This window comes from Physella acuta, unplaced genomic scaffold (genome assembly GCF_028476545.2).
Source record: "Physella acuta isolate Inbredline_101_S28 unplaced genomic scaffold, ASM2847654v3 ptg000315l, whole genome shotgun sequence".
NCBI lineage: Eukaryota > Metazoa > Mollusca > Gastropoda > Physidae > Physella > Physella acuta.
In genome coordinates, this window is record NW_026731834.1 from 489,585 (window position 1) to 510,065 (window position 20,481).

General features: G+C 34.1%; 1 protein-coding gene across 1 annotated transcript; it reads right to left on the minus strand.

The window, feature by feature from the left end:
- Window positions 1-4,309: 4,309 nt before the first annotated feature.
- Window positions 4,310-20,246, minus strand: LOC131940291 (MFS-type transporter SLC18B1-like). The gene is made up of 14 exons (XM_059298937.1): window positions 20,207-20,246; window positions 15,213-15,341; window positions 13,160-13,397; window positions 11,136-11,231; window positions 10,164-10,237; window positions 9,522-9,669; window positions 8,418-8,508; window positions 7,806-7,942; window positions 7,266-7,364; window positions 6,599-6,693; window positions 5,982-6,077; window positions 5,467-5,541; window positions 5,257-5,351; window positions 4,310-5,069 (listed from the first exon to the last, which is right to left on the minus strand). Exons 2-14 carry the CDS (start codon window positions 15,248-15,250, stop codon window positions 5,038-5,040), a joined length of 1,314 nt encoding a protein of 437 aa, XP_059154920.1. The 5' UTR covers window positions 15,251-15,341; window positions 20,207-20,246; the 3' UTR covers window positions 4,310-5,037.
- Between the last annotated feature and the right edge of the window lie 235 nt (window positions 20,247-20,481).

A 20,481-nucleotide genomic window follows, 5' to 3' on the forward strand; every position in this document is an offset into this window, starting at 1 on the left:
CCATGTTTAACGTAATTTTATTTTTCCACCAATTCGTGGAGATGGAAAAACCAAAACACTTGTAACATCTTGGCTCATTATGGTTTAGATCAAGAATCTAATTCGTTTCTAGATCTAGAATGCATTACAAGTTAAGTATGCATTGTTACACTTCCAAGTAATATAAATAAACTAGCCGTCCCGGCCAGGCCCTGCTCTGGCTTCTGTGAAAACCCTTCCTGTTAAAGACCATTACCTGTGTGTTTAGTAATCATCATAAACCCGGCATTGCCCACCCAAACCACAACCAACCAAAACAACAAAACGCAAACATAACGCTAACACAATTACAAATACAAACGAAAACATAAACCTAACAACAAACACAACCACAACCACAAACACCAATACAAACACAAAGAAAAAACAAACAAAAAAGCAAACGAAAACAAAAACCTAACAACAAACCCAACCACAAACACCAATATCAACACACAAAAAAAACGAAAACAAACCAAATCCAAACGCAAAACCAACCAAAAACACAAATACAAACCCAAAGAAAAAAACACAAACAAAAACGAAAAAAGAAAGAACAAACACGAACCAAATCAAACTGCAACCACTAACGCAAACCCATCCAAAACACAAAGAAAATACTAACGCGAACATAAACGCAAAGTGCTCACAGTCTAGCCCGGGGTGGAATCGCCTGTTTTAGCTTAATAAACGACTATAGTACCCCAACTTATTCATAGTCTTTTGCACTCACTTAAACGAACGCGCCTGTTTCAATTTAATGAACAATTATAATACTCCAAGCTTATCCGTAAAATACCTACAACGTTTGCACTTGATCAATCCCCGCTAATTATGTAATTATTTTTTTTTCCCAACATCAAATCAAAGTAATAGAAAGTAAATTCTTTTCCACTAATGCAATGGTTTTATAAAGGGAAGTAATTGTGCTTTCCTAATGTATCAAAGGGAAGTAAGTGCTATAGGACTAAATAAAGACATAATTAGAATTTTTGTAAAAGATGATATTTTTTAAAACTTGTGTTTAATGAACATGCCGAAAATTATTACTTTCATTTTGATAAATGAAAACTATTTCCCAAAACTTTCAATATTAATTTGTTAACTCATAAATATAGACCATAAGGACTTTAATAATCTAACACTTAAATCCATCGAAGTATCTACGACAAACATATATGTTACATGCAGAGTTGAGCTTTATATATTAGAAGATGTATGATGTAGGGGAAGCAACTAAGATAATTTAAGTTGTTTTTATTCTTATTATTTCCCTTGGACTGTAGATATGTTTCTAGAATCGAAGACGTTTTTATTTAATCAAATCATGTTCAGGGTTGTTTACCGATTTGTTGTACTGTTTTATATGGATTGGGCCAGTCTTTGAATAACGACACACTATTTTAGATTATTTTATGCCACAGCAGCCTCATGTCACATGTCTTCACAAAATGTCAGACCTTACACCTTCCCCTCCCTTCACTATAACGTCCCTTTCATCGTATTCCGCAAAATAAAATAAATAAAGATAAAGCTAACCTAAACTAACACGTTTTTCAAGTATTCAAAATAAATGTTGCGCCACGTATCGTAACACCACTCCCCCATCTCCCACTCCATTTCCACCGTGAATGTTGTAACCAAATACAAGAGAAATCATAGTAAGATTATAGAAATTCATATGCTCGTTATTTACAACAATAACAAATAATAATACTCATGACAGATACAGATATGTATGACAACTTACATAATAATTTTGCTGTATAAAGCTCTACTCTTTAGTTATCCAAATCATTAAAGACACAACACGAGTAGAATTAGGAAATTCTTTATTTGCTGAAACTGTAAACTTAACATTACATCGTGCTTGTGCAATACCGATCCCAGGTCAAGCAGACTACACGTCTTTATGATTCTAGGTGTATCGATACCAACAGCGTACACTTTAAAACTATTGGATGTTAGTCCCTTTTTTCCCTTACTTATAACTGCATAATCAAATAGCAGTAATTAATCTTTAACCCCTTAATTTTACTAAACTAGACTCAATATTAAAATACTAACACTATAATAATAAATTCGGTTCATTAGCTCAATGCAGTAAGGCTATACTAATATCTCAAATCTGGTTGGTAAGCTAATGTTTCGCTACGATGTAAAACAAAATTAAAGTTCATTTTGAAATACAGAGCCTGGTGGTCCATTGGGAAGATGAACTTCGCCTGTTACCATGACCCAGTAGCGTAGCGTGGGGGGAGGGGGGAACATATGTCCCCTGGCGCCGACCTCAGGGGGCGCTAAAATGGGTCCAAAATAAAAATGAAACTTTCATTGAAAGCTTGAGGGGGGTGCAAATCGAAAGTTTGAGGGGGTGCAAATCGAAAGTTTGTCCCCAGGCGCCGGGAATGGTAGCTACGCCTCTGCCATGACCTCTGCATATGAATGGAAGGTGTGGTCAGCACTGTGCTCAGCCACTTTTCCTTTCCTAAGTCAGATACTGTACCCATCAGAGCTTGGTGGATTACTGACTAAAGCATGGAATCCAAATAAGTTTACAGTCATAAGCTATTTCTTCAACCACGCCATCCCACTCTTCTCAGAAAGGTAGAAATAATATAGACATATTTAGCCTAAACATTCCTTTAAACTCTTTAGAACTATGTAAGATGTATATGAATATTTTATCTTTATACAATTTATTATTCAAATCACAACTGTTTCCTTAAAATGATATATTCCAAGCCTTCAATGTAATACACATTTTGCAGCATTTTTATTTAGATTTTTTTAAACTAATTCTTATAAAAATACAAAATGAAGTTTTCATTTGCTGTATTGTTTTATTACAGTCAACATAATTAAAACAAAACAATGTTAATCAAACAACAGAGTGGTTAATATTGGTTGGTTTTTTAACACACGTCTTTTTTATATGCTTTCCTTGTTAGTCAGCATATTAAAAAATATGCACTACAGCTTAGCATCTGAAATTTTAGTTTCATTCTTTAGAAATCGTCAAAAAGGATAATATACATCTGAAATATTTGTATGAGAATAATAAAATGGGACTAATGTTTAACAACTGTATAAATATACATTTTATAGAATACATCACATCTTCTTTTTCCGGTAGGGATGGCCAAGCTGCGTGGTGTCTCATATGGTCCCCATGAAGAGAATTATATATATAGATAGATTAACATATGTGCTATCATTTTAAATTTTTAATTGCATCTTTTTAGCATCTTCCTAGTCACACCTCTTCTCCCCACCATCACATACACACAGTTTTATTGTTACAAATGTACCAATTTAAAAAATAACAACTATAACAAATAATACTAGAAATCATTTTGATCATTTATAAAACTTCTTTTAAAAATACACACATTCCAAACAACTAATTTAAAAATCAGGTATATGAGATCTCATCATTCTATACATCATGCATGTTTTCATTATTCAAATAAATTTACATCATGGTAAAAATTCACTCCTAGCATGTAAATTGTTGTAAATCAATGTAAAAATTGTGAGCACATGTTAAAATTATGTGGTAAATTTAACACAATGTAAACAATTGTAGCTGCAGCAGAGTTCAGCATGTTTTAGTGGTCATTTTTGTTGTATATGTTATACAAAAATACATACATTAAATAATCTACAAATACACAGGGCAGGAATTTAACCACTGTATAAACATGAGAAATTTAGTTAGATAATTAGACATAAAGTAGTTCTAACAGAAAAAATATATAATCAAAATGAAGGTAGAAAAACTAAAATTAAAAACTGTCAAATCCTTATTTTTTTACAATTGTTTATAAATAAATGTGTGAGTCATTAAAAAATATGTGATAGGGAGAAAAAAACAATTGGCTAAGCTTTAAATATTGAGGGCTTATATTTGTGTTTACAATAGGAACTAAATGCAATTTACAGGTTTATTTTATTTTAATACTGATTTTATATTTGTCATATATTTTTTTTAATGAAAAATATAATTTCTTAAGTAGTTGATTGAATAATTCAATAGATAAAAAAATTGAAATTATTAAGTGTTGATTATAAAATGTGTTCATCTCTTCAGGTATTATTTCAACAAAATGTATAACATATAACAAGAGAGAGTTACTTTATTTACATTAAAAAATGTAGTTGTAGTGGTAGGTTCTTCAACATTTTTCTTAAATAAAAACATTTGTCACAAGTATTTTTAAAAAAATGATATTACCTGAAATTTGTTTTTATTTAAATAACAATATGTAACACATGCTCCTATAAAAAAATTATGCAGCCACAAACAGACAGTATGGTAAAAAGTGGGTAGAGGGTTTTGTGCAATAAATTTGTTTGAGTATATAATTTGCATCTTTGTGACATTTACTTTTTTAAGAGTATGAAATTTTTGTACGGTTTGTTGTAAATGTACATTGTATTGTAGATAAATAACTTGCTAAATAAAATCACCAGTAAAATGAGTTAAATATTTACAATTATTTTTCAGTTTAATAATGTATCATACGATTAATAAATTATGATTAGAAAATAGAGTAAAAATATACACCAAATTCTTCACTGTTGATAGATCTGCACGAAAGACATGTCCTCAATGAAAAAGTAATGTTCCATTTCAAACCTGATGGTCAATGGGCAGGTGAAGTAGAGCCCACCTGTTTCTGTGACCTTGGCATATGAAGGGATAGTGTAGTCAGCTCTGTGCCCAGCTGCCTTTACTTTCACTAACATGAGTCAGGTACCCATTAGAGCTAGGTGGGCTTAGTGACATTTACAGATTCGAACCAGAATTCGAACTTTAAACTTTCGGGTTTGCAGTCGTATGCTCTACCATTCGACAACACTGTCCCACTGTCCAAATGTTGCTCTACTTTAATCCTCTCCAACCTAAGTGGACATCATACCTGAGACATGGTTAGGTAGTCGCTGTTGACACATTCGTCATCTGTGTCTAACATTTCATAAATAAATGTCCCGCATGACCTCGCCTTGAAATGTCTACACAGGAAAAATCCACCGCAACAAACCATCTGCAAAAATTTTTTAAATTATTTTCATTTTAAATTTCAAAACAAGTTCTTGTGATGAACAAAAACTTAACAAGAAGGGTTATTTAAGGATCAATTTAAAACAGCAGGTGAAGTTGTCAGGAGTTATAGTCAGAGGCCTTTGTTCTAAGACACTACAAGACACTTACATGACTGACAAGTTACTCACCACAAAAAAAATAAATACCACTAATTAGCGTAGCACCGTAACGAAAGCCCATTTCCTCAATCAGAACACCACCAAGCATGGGACCAATGAAAGAACTGTAACATAAATACGTTTTTTTTATCTCCCTTATTTTATGTGCTGCACTTAGATTTTGCTCGGCTAATTTATCGTTTTATTAATATATACAGCAAACTGTGAGTCTAGACTTACCCAAGGCAAAAGATTGAATTAAACAAACCAACAACAACACCATATGTGTCAATATTGTTTTCAAAACCAACTTCCCTGTGGATACAAGTTTAAGCAACAGTTAATTCCCTTACATATTTTTTTTTGCAATTTCAAGAATTCTGAGTGTAACAGGTCTATGGTAGAATAAGGTATTATTTTAATAACTATCCTCTTAAAACACTTTTAAATCATTTTTTTTAAATTATTTATGATAGCTTAATTTCAGGTTAGTAAATATTTCATATTTTAGAATTGAACATGAAATTTAATGGTAAGTTATCCCCCATTTGATAAAATTAAAAGATGTCATTTTCCATTAATCAAAAATGTTTTAATATTGAAACTATGTAACATGAACTAAAGTTAAAATTCTAAGATAAAACTCTAAATCATAAGCAATTTAAGTGGCTGCAGGCAATTCAGAAATAAGTTATTTCTCTAGACAAAAATAATTTAGCAATAAACATTAACAAAGAAAGTACTCAATGACTTACACTGCACCAATCAGCAAACAGTTCAGTGCAGGAACAATAGCCAAGGCATAGAACATTCCTAATATTACAAGGCCTATGATAATTACCCACAATTCACTGTAAAGAGAAGTTGTATTTTTATTATCAAACATGTCTAATACTTGCAAAGTATTAAAATTAACATTGTTGAATTGACTTGAATATCATTGTTCGCCTATTATATGAATTGTTTCTATATACATATCTCATTTGGTGACTTGCTAGTTATATTACCAGTCAAAGTTAATTATAATCTATAATGAATTGATTACCTGAGCTGACTTAAATATCAATTATCATGGTCTGCCTAATTACATTTTATATTTGGTGACTTATTAATTATATTACAAGTCAAAGTTAATTATAACCTCTATGAGAATGTTTTGATTTAGTTTTCATTTATCTTCATATAATATTGAATTATTTTTATCAAGGAGGTAGTATTGTACTTAACCCAATCCAAAACATTCAAATTCACTAAATTTAACCTTAAAGTACCACGTAAAATAAGTTGTGACGATACAGTGATATCTTTTAACTAGGCTTTAGATTTCAATGCACAACTAGATCTACATGACTAATGTAAAGTGATGACTCACCTAGGTAGAAAGGGGAGGTAAGGGCTGGGTCCAACAATAATGAGACCAATCCCACACATCAAGTTGCCCAGTGTGATCAATGAACCATTGATATTCTGGAAATAAAAAATTGTATCATGGAACCACAAAACAAATTAAACTGATGTTGCAAAATTGAACTTTTTAAAAAAAAATCTACTTTTTTAATTTAGTCGTCTGAGTATACATTTTTTCTGTCACCTGGGGTGGGTGTAAGGATTTGGAGGTTGTTTATTGTTCCATGTTACAGGTTTCATTAATTACACATGTCAAATTATTTTGCCAGCCATAATTTTCATAAAATTTGCCTTCCTTCTCTCACTTTCCCCTTCATCAACCCCCCCCCCCACCCCCACCCTGCCCATTTTAAATACAAGTACCCATTCGAGTTGGGTAAAATCAGTTATACCATAGAACTGATGTGAAATAAAATTACTGTGCTTACATTTAATTAGGTATAGTAGGCCCATAATAGCAAAGTAAATTGGATAAGAGTGCAAGACTAACATTATTTTTATATGTGGTTTTCAAAACTGGAAGTGTCAAAACCTAAATAAACTTTCCATGTAACCTACTAAAAGCTTTTTTTAGTAAAAATAATTCACAAACTGTCTTTATAGTCAAAGTCCCACACAAAACAGATACATACCTTGGAATCACTGATGTATCCCCATATTGGCGAGGTAATTGCATACAGACATGGAGTTATAAAAAATATTAGCCCAATAATACCTGTTGATAAATTAAACTGTAATAGAAGAAAAAAGAATGTCAATGCTTAAATTGTTTAATTTCTCTGGGGTTTTTTTTTTTCACGAAGTTCTTATTATTTTATTCTATTAAGCAGAAAGATATAAATAATAAATTAAAGTGCTAAAGATCTTAAAGAGAAATTATATAGTCATGCAACACAGGGACAATCCTGTCCAAGGTCAGCAAAAACAAAAATAGAACATGAGCCCCAGTAGTGATAATTGTGATATGTGTCACAATTACATGATGAATATCTGTATACTATATATGCCAACTAATACTAAAAAAATGTTTAAAAATGTATTACCCTTTTTTAGCCTCAGGAAAACCATTGTAAAAGAACAGTAATGATTTTTTATTACCATTTTGATCCTGGTTATCTGACCATTTATGGTAATGACTAGTCAGATTAAAATATTTAAAATAATTAAATTACCTGCTCCAAGTGTTTGGCCAGTGTGGGGTCAAGGAAAAGAATGCCCAGAGAACACATCATGATGCTCTGCCCAGTGAACCAGACCATTGGACTCTTTAACAAGGACAGGAAACTTGTTTTTCTTTCTTTCTCCAGTTCTGGAAGAGAGTCACAATGTAAAGCTTCAACAGGTCTTGATGTTAAGAACAGAACATCACAATCATAAATGTTGTAGTTTTTTTTATGTAATACAATAATTAAATATAAATGTGATAAAGGTTGAAAGACAATGTTATCAGAGGTGTTATGGCTGAGAATCGGTTTTTTTTTTAAAGAAGTGCTCATATCAAAAGACATGCATTGCTTCTGTACAACACTTACAAGTACCTTATTATCAGACTTACAATACCCAATACAATACCCAACACACTGACTTATTTCCAAAAGTTTAATGAAAGGAATGAAGAATAAAAATTATGAAACAAAATATCCTGGTTAAAACTTCCTGTTGCGGATTAGGAAGAAACTAAATATACTAATCCCTGTGACTATAATAATAATTACAGATTTTTAAAAAATATGCTAGGCCGACTTATCCTAATACATAAAAAAATATATCTTAAAGCGTGTTACCTTGTGGTTTAGGAAGAAACATGAATATTCCAATCCCTGTGAGTATAATAAGAGTTCCAACAACAAAGAAAGGCAACCCATATCCTCCTACCTAAAAGAGGTTTAAAAAGAAAATTAAATATCCCAGAATGCTTTTTAGTTTACACTTTTTTGACTAGGTGGGTGCTTTTCTTGTGGTTTAAATATTTCAAATGACAATAATTTAGTAAGCCTTCAAAATTGTCTGAGATAAGGTTAAATATATATTTGGTGTTAAACAATAGGTGATGATGTCACTAGGTAGTAATGTGACACCAAACAGGAAAAGTGAAAATAACATAGCAGGTGCAATGTATAAATATTTCTTGTGCAACCAGCTTTTGAGCAACTGGCTTTTGGAATGTGGGCTCTTTGGGTAATAAGACTTTTGGGCGAATAGTCCTGAAGCTAAAAATATTTGGGTAAATAGTTATCAGCATAATGACCCAGAACTTGCCTGACTAGAATAAGGATTTTTGTTTTACTTATCTTTATTTTCCCTTGTAATATATCTGTGTTCCTTTTTACTTCTCATATTTTATTTTTGTTTTTATACAATGTGATGGTAGGTAAATATACTGAGAGAGGTTAGTATCTGTATTCAAAGATTCGTATTGGTCATGTTTAGAAAAAAGTAAAAAAAAAAAAAGCAAATGTTTACCACACTCCCAGGATAAGTGGCGAAACAGATTAACTTTATTTCAAATGTCAGGTTTTTAAGTCTTTATAAATTCATATTTTGATAGCTAAGAATATTTTTAAGTTTTTTACAATAAATAAAATAACTGTCCCTTATTTATAATTGACTGAATTTAAAGGTTTTAAAATGTTAAAAATATTAAAAATGATAAACTAAAAAAATTGATATATTTTTTTTTAAATTGGTTATTGTTTTTGTTTGTTTTTAAATTTAAAAAATTTGAAGCTGCATTATTTTAAAACACCAGCATTTACAGTCTGCATGTATTCCCTTTGTCAAAAAGTGATGGGCTTAAAAGTAGTTCGCTTATTGTGTAAAAACTAAATAAAATCTTTGAAAGTAACGTAATTAAACAACATCTAAAAGATTTACAGTGTTTCACTCACAAAAACAGTGGCTACATTTTGCGGGAACTCATTGGAGATGATTGCAAAACCCGATGTCATAAAAGCAGACATGGCCAAAGCCTCGACACAACGACAAGCAAAACAAACGACGATGAAATGTAATCCAGGTGGGCATCGATCTAATGTGCTAGAACAAGGTAGAAGAAAAAATATTTATGAATAATTTAGAGAATCAAAAACTGAAGGTTTTACAGTAGGCTATGTTTAGGATATACAGGATGTTATCAATTTATTACAATAATAGTATTCTATGTAGAACGTCATTTATATGTACAACAGTTTATCAGTTTTGTTCTGAAATATAATGAATTTTTTTTGGGAGGGGGGAATTATTTCTTATATCAGTGATTTTTACTCCCTCCTTTTAATGTCAGATACCATTTTTCCTTATGTCATAATATGATACAACTATAAATTACCTATAGACAGTAAAAAAGCAAAGTATATATTATTTTTAGGAGACCTAAATGGAAATTGAACAGGTTTCTTATGTAAAAAGAAACTCACTCAACAAATTTATAGAATTTAAAAAAAAAGGCATATGGAATTGACAAGTGGCTAAACTATAGGGCCTACAGATCTTTTAAAAAAATAATGATCATTAAAAGAAAGGGAACTAACCCAAACAAAATGGAGCAGCTTCCAGCAACCAACAGTCCAGACACTAGCATAAACTTGGGTCCAATCCTGGTCAGCTGTACAAAGACAAAATCATTAATTTAATATAGTTGTCCATTTCAGATCAGCTAGGAGGATGATGATTTAATAAGTAATTCAGGTATATTCAGGTATATTTTATTTAGATATTTAGTAATCTGGACACACTAATAGAAGCCAGTATAATTAAATGAAAATAATTGAAAATCTCCGAGAGTACAGACAATGAATAAATTAGAATAAAACTAACAAAAATATAACCTATTTAAAAAAAGAATAACACTACAATGTAGAGTTACTTCCCTTAATTTCATTTTGTTTCAGCATTACTTAATGCATATGTTCTTTGTGTTATTTTTGTTCATATTGACTATATCATTTCCCCACTAATTAACTCCTTATCTATTTATTTAATCAGTGTTATCTATTGTATATCAACTCTATTTTTGTGGCTTCAGCATTTCTTTTCAGCACAAAAAACAACATACCATACACTAAGTTTCTTTCAAGTATCACCTTCGGAACACACTTTCACTTCCCACCGCTATGGAAATTTCAAGCCCCCCCCCCCCCCTCTCCCCAGGAGAAAAATGTCTGAACATAAGGCAATACAACATTAGTCAATACACTTAGACCCTTATCAAAATAACATAAGTCAATACACTAACACCCTTATCAAAATAACATAAGTCAATATGCTAACACCCTTATCAAAACCCCATAATCCCTTTATGAGCTTAGGTCAAAATAACCTTGCTCCATTTACCTTAAGGACTTTTATCATGAAAGGGAAGGAAACAAAAAAAACAGTTTTTTTTTATCAACAAAAGTAATGTTTTTGTTTTCTTTTTCTTTTTAGATTCATTAATACAAATTCTTACCACTTACACAGTTACCAAAGAATGGAGATGAGATAAAGATGATGTAATCACTTACATAGTTACCAAAGAATGGAGATGAAATGAAGATCATGAACTCGAATGAACTGAAGATGAAACCTGTGACTGTGTTAGAGACACCTTTCTTTTCTGCCTGGAATGGAAGTGAAAAGGATTTTGTAAACAACAGATCACTTCATGCAGTTATTCCTATCTGCATATTTGTACTGATGGTGGAACATGACATGGGTACCTAACTCATGTTAGGGAAAGTAAAGTCGGCTGGGCATAGTGCTGACCACACTATCTCTTCATAAGCTGAGGTAACAGAAACAAGTGAACTCCACTTCACTTGCCCGTCAGGTTTGAAAGGGAAACTTTTACGCACCGGTTCAGCATACTGGCACCTTTTTCCATGTGGGGAAAAAATATTACTTTTCTTGTATTGTAACGTTTATTAATAAATAAAAGTTAGGCAATCCATCACCTATTTTTTTTTTACAAAAAAAAAAGCACTGACAGTTATTATAAGTGTATCACGATGTAAAATTCTACCCCCTGATTGTAAATAGACATTCTATCCAGTCCATGAATAGACATTCTGCACACACTGTAAACAGATATTCTGCCCCCACTGTACAAAGACATTCTAGCCACACTGTAAATGGACATTCTGCCCCACTGTACATAGACATTCTAGCCACAGAGTTATGCGAATTCTGCTCCTTTAAAACAATATAACTATAATCACACAGACTGTGCATGTAGATTCATGTCCTTATCTGTAATTATAACGAACTCTATAGACAATAAACAAAAGCTTCATGAAGACATGCTTCACATGCAATTATGTTTGTTATACCAGTAGCAAAGTTCTGCTATATCTTCACTCCTCTCCACATTTACAAAACTGACTAATCCATTATCCACTGCCCATTAACAAAACTGACCAATCCATTACCCTCACCCCCCTTTAACAAAACTGACCAATCCATTACCCTCACCCCCCCCCCCCTTTACTTTAACAAAACTGACCAATCCATTACCCTCACCCCCCTTTAACAAAACTGACCAATCCATTACCCTCACCCCCCTTTACTTATACAAAACTGACCAATCCATTACCCTCAACCCCCTTTACTTTAACAAAACTGACCAATCCATTACCCTCACCCCCCTTTAACAAAACTGACCAATCCATTACCCTCACCCCCCTTTAACAAAACTGACCAATCCATTACCCTCACCCCCTTTAACAAAACTGACCAATCCATTACCCTCACCCCCCTTTAACAAAACTGACCAATCCATTACCCTCACCCACCTTTAACAAAACTGACCAATCCATTACCCTCACCCCCCTTTAACAAAACTGACCAATCCATTACCCTCACCCCCCTTTAACAAAACTGACCAATCCATTACCCTCACCCCCCTTTAACAAAACTGACCAATCCTTTACCCTCACCCCCCTTTACTTTAACAAAACTGACCAATCCATTACCCTCACCCCCCCCCCCCCCTTTACATTAACAAAACTGACCAATTCATTACCCTCTGCCCATTAACAAAACTGGTCAATCCATTACCCTCTGCCCATTAACAAAACTGACCAATCCATTACCCTCTGCCCATTAACAAAACTGACCAATCATTTCCCTCTGTACATTAACAAAACTGACCAATCCATTACCCTTTGCCCATTAACAAAACTGACCAATCATTTCCCTCTGCCCATTAACAAAACTGACCAATCCATTACCCTCTGCCCATTAACAAAACTGACCAATCCATTACCCTTTGCCCATTAACAAAACTGACCAATCATTTCCCTCTGTACATTAACAAAACTGACCAATCATTTCCCTCTGTACATTAACAAAACTGACCAATCCATTACCCTTTGCCCATTAACAAAACTGACCAATCATTACCCTCTGCCCATTAACAAAACTGACCAATCCATTACCACTTGAGGAAAAAATGGTGCCATCAGGGAGACCAATCCATTACCCTTTGCCCATTAACAAAACTGACCAATCATTACCCTCTGCCCATTAACAAAACTGACCAATCCATTACCTCTTGAGGAAAAAATGGTGCCATCAGTGAGAAGCCACACCCACTGGAGAACATGGACAAAATCAAGAGGCCCACAACCATCTTTTTCTTGTAGGACAGCCTGAAGAGTCTAAACTTCTGCTCCAGACTTTTGTTTGAGGAGGTAGTAAAGTCGACGAAGGAAGTGTATATGAGATTGACAGGCCCATCAGTAACTGACACCTGTCTGTGGGAGATTGTTCCATTTTTTTTTGATGGCCTAAAACAAACAAAATCTCAATATTTAAAAAAATATTAAAAAACATAAGATTCGAATAATTTAATGTAATTAATATTATTCTAGTTTTTGTAGTTGTCATAATTGACAGTTAAAATTTTAAAGTATTTTAATGTGTTTATTTTAGTAGTAAGGTTAAGTAATGTGTAAAACACTTAGATCTAGTAGAGTTAATAATGAATAATGCTTTTCAAAATAAACAGTTTATAAAATAAATATTAAATGAAAATAAAAAAATTGTTGCATATATACTGGTAAATAAAAAACATAAATGGTGGAAAAAATTAAGAACGAAATATTAAAGTAACAGGCCTACAATTAAAAACACTTAAAACATTAAAAAAAATTACAGTCTGTGTTGAATATTTTATTCAAGCTTTTATATAATTTATCATACACACTTCTGATGTGTGCTTGTAAAAGTGTCTTCATATAAAATAATGTTTTAAAAATGTGTTAATGTTTACTTTATAAAGCAAAAAATATATTATAACACTTCGTTTACATTCATTGTGTGTGCTATGTTGTTTTTTTTTTACACTCGATTCAATTCTATTTAAATATATTGTAAGGGACGAGAACTTTAGAGGAGATTACTCCCGCTTTATTTATTGTTATAGTGCACAATTAATTTGAATTTGAAAGAAATCGGCCCGTTAGACGTGTTAGAAATGTTTCTTTTTAGTTTTGACCGATGACAAACGTTAAACCCGACACATAGACAGACAGAGAAAGCAAGTTAAATAATAGCTTGTATTTTTTTTTAAAATCAATAACTAAAAAGAAAGGCGTGGGTCACTTTTTAATATTTAAAAAAAATGTATTTAATACATAAATTAGCAACGAAAACTTTTCATTTTTGTTATTGTAATAGTGGTTTATAATTATATATTTTTTAAAAAAAACTATTTTCACAAGCTTGAAATTAACTTGCTTCCTCGTGCCTTTGCGATGTACGTCACGGATCGAAACTGGCGAGAGAAATTTCGACTATTTCTTACTGACCTATTTCTTTGAAACTTGGCACTTGGGTCAAAATACAGTGACAATGCACAAGCTGACGTCCGTCATCTTTCCGAGTTCCGAACTTGGGGCAAGTCATCATTACCGTTTCCCGTTTGTCCCAAAGACACATGGAGCAGGTAAAGTAGAATTCAACTGTTTCAATGACCTCGGCATACAATGGGAGTGATCAGCCCTTTGCCTTAGTTTCCCTAACGCGAGTCTAGTAGGCCTACCAATCAGAGCTAGATGAACTCGGGAGCGTCATATAGGCTCTGTCTCGAGATTCAAACTCGATATTTTGGGGTTAGCAGTCGTAAGCTCTAGCATTCGACCCCCCGTCCCCGTCCCCGTCCCCACCCCCCCCCCCCCCCCCCCCATCCGTGATAAATGGTCACATTTGTTAGACCTTTTTAAAAAAATAGATTTTATTGTATATTGCAGAAATCAGGAAAATTAAGAGCCTAGGCTAAAGAAATCCATGCAAGATATTGCTCTTTGATTTGGCGCTTAATAATATTGCATTGGCATTTCAAAATTACGTTTTCACAGTAAACTTTTCGAGAGATCTTGGATCGCCAAAACTCCCTAACATGAAGGTTTTCACCATTTTAGAATTTTAGAAATCTGATTAATTTATGCTTCTTTCAGAATTTCTACATTTGCGATTTTTTTGTTTTATTTTTTAATATCGTGGTTTTAAATTTGTTCTTGGAAACAACTACTTCATTTATTTAAACTGAAAGAATTATGGTTTATTATATCCAAGCGTATAAAATAAAAATCATCTCTTACCAACATAATGATCCATCCTCCATTGTCAGTTTCTGCATCGCATAAGATATTTTTATTTCTGTAGTAGGTCATCTCAAATTGTGTAGGTAAAATTGACGGAACTCCTCTACCCTTTTCACAAGGCAAAATCTATAAATATATATAATATATATAAATATAAAATAATATATAAATGATTAAATAGAGTTGTTGCCCAAAGAACTTACCTAGTATCTTATTTAATCGTCTATACCCAGCCGTCTATATCTCTCTAACGTGGACTGCTACATATATTTGTAATAACCCTATTGAAATTGTATGAGTGCCCACGCTAGTCCAATCCTTTATAGCTCTAGATATTTTAATAGTGGTGCATCATAATAATATTTGACGAAAATAATTACAAGCTTTTGGGTCGTCCATAAATGACGTCACACTCTTAGGAGGGAGGGGGGTCCGTAATTTTGCGACGGTGTGTGATGAGGGGGGGGGGGGGTTCAGATGGTGTGACGTCACTTTTTTAATTACAAAAAGCAATGTTAGGTATCGAGTTTTAGCAGTTATTTCGCGTTTTAGAAAACGGTTTTAAAAAAATGAAATAGGAATCCATCAAAATACTCTATGTTGACTGAGTTCTGAAAAGATTTTGGAAAAATATCGATGTTTTAAGATTAAATTCAACAGCAATTTTGAGGGGTGTGGGTTGTAGGCTGAGGTGTGACGTCATTTATGGGGTGGTCTGGCTTTTTGTGACGGAGGGGAAGGGGGTAGGTAAAAATCGTCAAAAAAGCTTGACATCATTTATGGATGACCCCTATATATTAACTTGATTCCTCTATCTGTCGTGCTTAGCGCTTAATGCTTCGTCATTGATTGGAACTGCCGAACAAAATTAAGACCATTCTTCTATCTAAACGATTAACTTGGCACGTGGGGGAAGATTCGATGATAATGCAATTAGACATAATATAATTATGGATTAAAATGAGAAAATAGAGGCATATAGAACTTTATATTATTAAAATAGTTTTTTTATCATGTTTGTTTTGTTATAGACAGTACTTTTTTCTCTCGTTAACTTGAGCTATTTTCTTAAGCAGACCTTAATTTTGGGGTTTGGGGGTGGTATTGCCTAGTGGGTATTAGTCGCGGAATTTATCCAGCAGTTGATATCTTGTCGTGAATGTCCGTGGGTTTACGTCTCGAGGGCAGAGCCGGCGTTAGGGGGTGGCAAACGGGGCGGTCGCCCCAGGCCCCGCGCTTGAAGGGGCCCCGCGCTTTAGCAACGCCATTGTTGTCTGAATTAGTTTGTAAACTTAAATAAGTTTTGCTGAATTAAATTTAAAAAAAAAACCAACTAAATGGCCGAAATTGTTGGATGTTAAAACTGAGGCCACGACTGATGTTAGTGAGTTATCCTCTACATGGACTGGGACAGACCGTTATTCTAAAGAAAGACATTAGTGTCACACATTGCTGACACGGTCGACTCGCTATTGTCCTGAGGTGAATGGAGATGGCGGTCGCGAATTAGCCCCCGACCTGACATTGGAGGTAAAATGGGAAAAACACGTAAAGAGATACACTATTGTATGCAGAAAGTTGAAGACGTTTTTTTAGTGAGCAGGCGGGGGTGCCTGTAGTAAACAGTCAGTGACCTGATGATGGCTTGCAGAGGAGGGAGTGAGAGCGGATGGGGACATGTCCCGGACATCCAGAGTATTTATCCCTAAAATCATAATGTATACACTGTATGGGCGTCTTTTGAGCTTATTCACCACGATACGTTTGATAGGCATCCATACAGTATAAATGTTCATATATATTTTATAACTTGTCAGGTCATCTTTAAATACATTATACTTGTATTTATTTTTATATTTTTGAAGGGCGTTTATACAGTAATTTTGTCTATTTTCACTTTGGTAAACTTTAACGGTATTCGTAAAGTGATTAAGCACATGTTTATTTTAATTAATTGTAGGGATATTCAGTGTAATAGTTAAGGCCGTAGTGATCCTTGTTTTAAAATAGTGTAGGTATACTAAACAAATTATAAAGTCTATACTGTTTAATACATCGGGCTGAGACTGTTTTATGGTAAAGTTCTCCTGATTTCTAAAATGTCTAAATTACCGGCAGTCCGAGCATGCCGTTTCGAAACTCATAAATAAGATGAAGCTGGCTGTCACATGGTTCACTTTCTAATTATAGACACGGACCTTCTCTTGTGAGAACGCGGTCTTAATCTGTAATGTAATATGTGGACGCTCTATAAAAACGCACCTTCTCTTGAATGGCTGCGGTCAGAGATCCAGTAACGTAGTATCCGACTGATTTTTTTTAGGGTTTGGCATCCCATAGATTTAAATGTACAGTTATCCTTTACCTCACCCCACCAACTGTCACCCACCCCAGTGTTCCACCTCACTGAGCGTCCGTGATTACATTTGAGAGTCATTTCATTTGGATATCTATAGCCGTAAACAGTTTTTCACGATTCGAGCTTATTCCGAAATCTATCAATTTTTTGCTATTTTCCCCGGCATCCACACACTTTGAATGCCACTGTTAACACTAGATAAATTGAGAAAATATCAATACTATCATCCGCCACTGTGGACCGATTTAACGTTGCTTCAACGTGATTTAGCCATTTTTCCTCTACACCATGGCTACATGAGACAGAGATAGATTTCGCAAGTATGAATCAGGTGCATCAAAAGCGAGGAAACGCAATTTAAGAGAAGAATTTGATAATACACAAGCAGGCGCGTTGCCCGAAGGTATTAAGTCAGCCAAACAGTGCCTTCAGTACATTTGGAGTATTCGGGATTCCTTTCCCAATACGGCGATCGCCTACAGAATCTTGCTAACAGTTCCAGTCACAGTTGCAAGCGCCGAAAAAAGTTTCTCCAAACTGAAGTTGATCAAGAACTATTTGAGGTCAACGATGTCCCAAGATAGGCTCTGCTGCCTTTCGATTCTGTCAATAGAAAAAGACATAGCCTCCAGTTTGGACTATGATGATATAATCATGGAATTTTCCTCACAAAAGGCAAGAATAGTAGATCTTCGTTTGTGAACGTACCTGTACGATTTTCATAAGTAAACATTAATGTAAAAAATCAGGTTTGAAGCTGACGTTCATCGTCTCTTTAATGCAGAGGCGTAGCGACCCTTCCCGGCGCCCGGGGATAAACTTTTCGATTTGCACCCCCCCCCCCTCAAGATTTTGATTTGCACTCCCCTCAAACTTTCGATTTACAACCCCCCCCCCTCAAGATTTCAATTTGCACCCCCCCCCCTCAAACTTTCAATTTGCACCCCCGCCCCCAACCTTTCAATTTATTGTCCCAACCCATTTTGGCACCCCCTAAGGTCGGCGCCCGGGGACATATGTACCCCCGACCCTCCCCCCTCGCTACGCTACTGCTTTAATGCGTGTCTCAAACTTATATCTGTTTTATTTTTTTACTTTTCAAACAAAAAGCCTTAACAGAAACAAGCAACGTTTTAAACAAATTATTTGTTAATCGGTGTCTTAATGTTAATACAACATTGATAAGCAGCTTAAAAATACCATATATATCGTTATAAATAATAATTCGCGTTGAGAAGAAAAAAAAACGCCTCACTGTACATGTTTTATTTAATTATACACCAATGAAAAAAATAGAAGGCCCCGCGCGGATGGTTGGCCATAGGCCCCGCGTACCCCTAACGCCGGCTCTGCTCGAGGGTGTTATTGACCGGACAACATTACTGTAACTTCGTGTTTATATAAAGCTAACACTAATGATATTATTCGTTCGATGAAAGCCTTTTTTCATTTTATAATTATAAAAACGGACATTCCCATCGTAGGAGACGTAACCCTAACTCCACACAATTTAGCCAGGTAGGATACCATATAATAAAGTCAAAGTGAGGTAGGCCACAAATGACAAAGTCAGACTAAGTCAGGTAGGCTACAATATGACAAAGTCAAAGTCAGGTAGGCTACAATATGACCCTGATGATCAACAAGTAACAGACACAAATGCGAATAACGCAATGTACTTACAGTTTTAAAAATAACAAGAAGCTTTCAATAAGCGATATGATATTATTCTTGAAGAAACAAGCAGCGAATCCACTAACATAAGTAGCTATGAGGTAAATAGCGCTTATAAAAACTTACATATTTGAAAACCCAACTTGGGGTGGGGGGGCATGGCGAATAGAAATGTAAACGCCTGAACCGAATACATTCCTGTTTAGTACATACAGAGGAATGTCTATAACCACTAATCAATCATGCCATTAAAAAATCGCTGCATTAAACTACAGTAGATCAAAATTTAGTTACGCCATTTTACCACATACCCACTGACAAACAGACACAAGAAACTAAACAAAAGCTTCTATAAGAAAGTTTTTCACTAGAAGCATTTTTAAAAATTATGAATGCTCTTGCTGGATAAACAAATAGTGTTATTTTTTTATACAGTAGTAGATCTAGATTTTTCTTCTAGAATATAACTGTAAAGGCACGATACGAACAAAATCTATTTCAAATATTGATTTTTTTTACAGTTGAAGTGCGATAAGAGATCAATGTCGCCTGACTTGCCATCGAGAATTGTGTTGACTCACCCAACCAACAAGTCGATCTTATGTGACACAGAAACAGACGGTGGAGGGTGGATCTTTTTTTTTTTGTAGTTGATGCTTCTTCTTTCTTTGGGTTTATATTTGGCGTTAATGTTTACAATACTAAATAGAAGATTGATTATTTTAAAACGTTATTTGCGGACGCGATATTAAAAAAAACAAGAAAGAAATGTGTATTGATAATTGTATGATCTTTTGTGCAATGCAGGAGAAATTAATCTTTAACACATCTTACCTTTTATTTGTAACTATAAAACCAATGGCGGATCCATATATGACGTCACTTTGCTAATTGAGGTGAATGTGGCAAATGACAAATGAATTAATACAATAAAGTAAGTGAAATTTTCTTTTCGAACCTGACTCTCCATAGGGCAAGTAGATTTCTCCTGTTTCTGTTATCTTGGCACGTGAAGGGGTAGTCAGCACTATGCCCAATCGCCTTTACTTTCATTAACTTGAGTTAAGTAACCATCAAAGCTGGGTGGACTATGAGGCGTTCTACTGACTCAAACCTGGATTTGAACTCGAGACTTCCGGGTTAGGAGTATAGCGCTAATACGATAAAGCTTACATTTTATTCTACAAAAAAATAGAAAGAATGCATGAAACATGTTTTATTAACAAGCTTTTA

Excerpts from the sequence above, each read along its gene's own strand:
- LOC131940291 (XM_059298937.1), bottom strand. The coding sequence starts at position 15,250 with ATGCAGAAACTGACAATGGAGGATGGATCATTATGTTG. Across the intron at positions 7,943-8,417 it reads GTTTCTTCCTAAACCACAAG|AACTGGAGAAAGAAAGAAAA; the intron begins GTAACACGCTTT and ends ACTCTCTTCCAG. Across the intron at positions 5,352-5,466 it reads AATTCAATCTTTTGCCTTGG|TTCTTTCATTGGTCCCATGC; the intron begins GTAAGTCTAGAC and ends TTTATGTTACAG.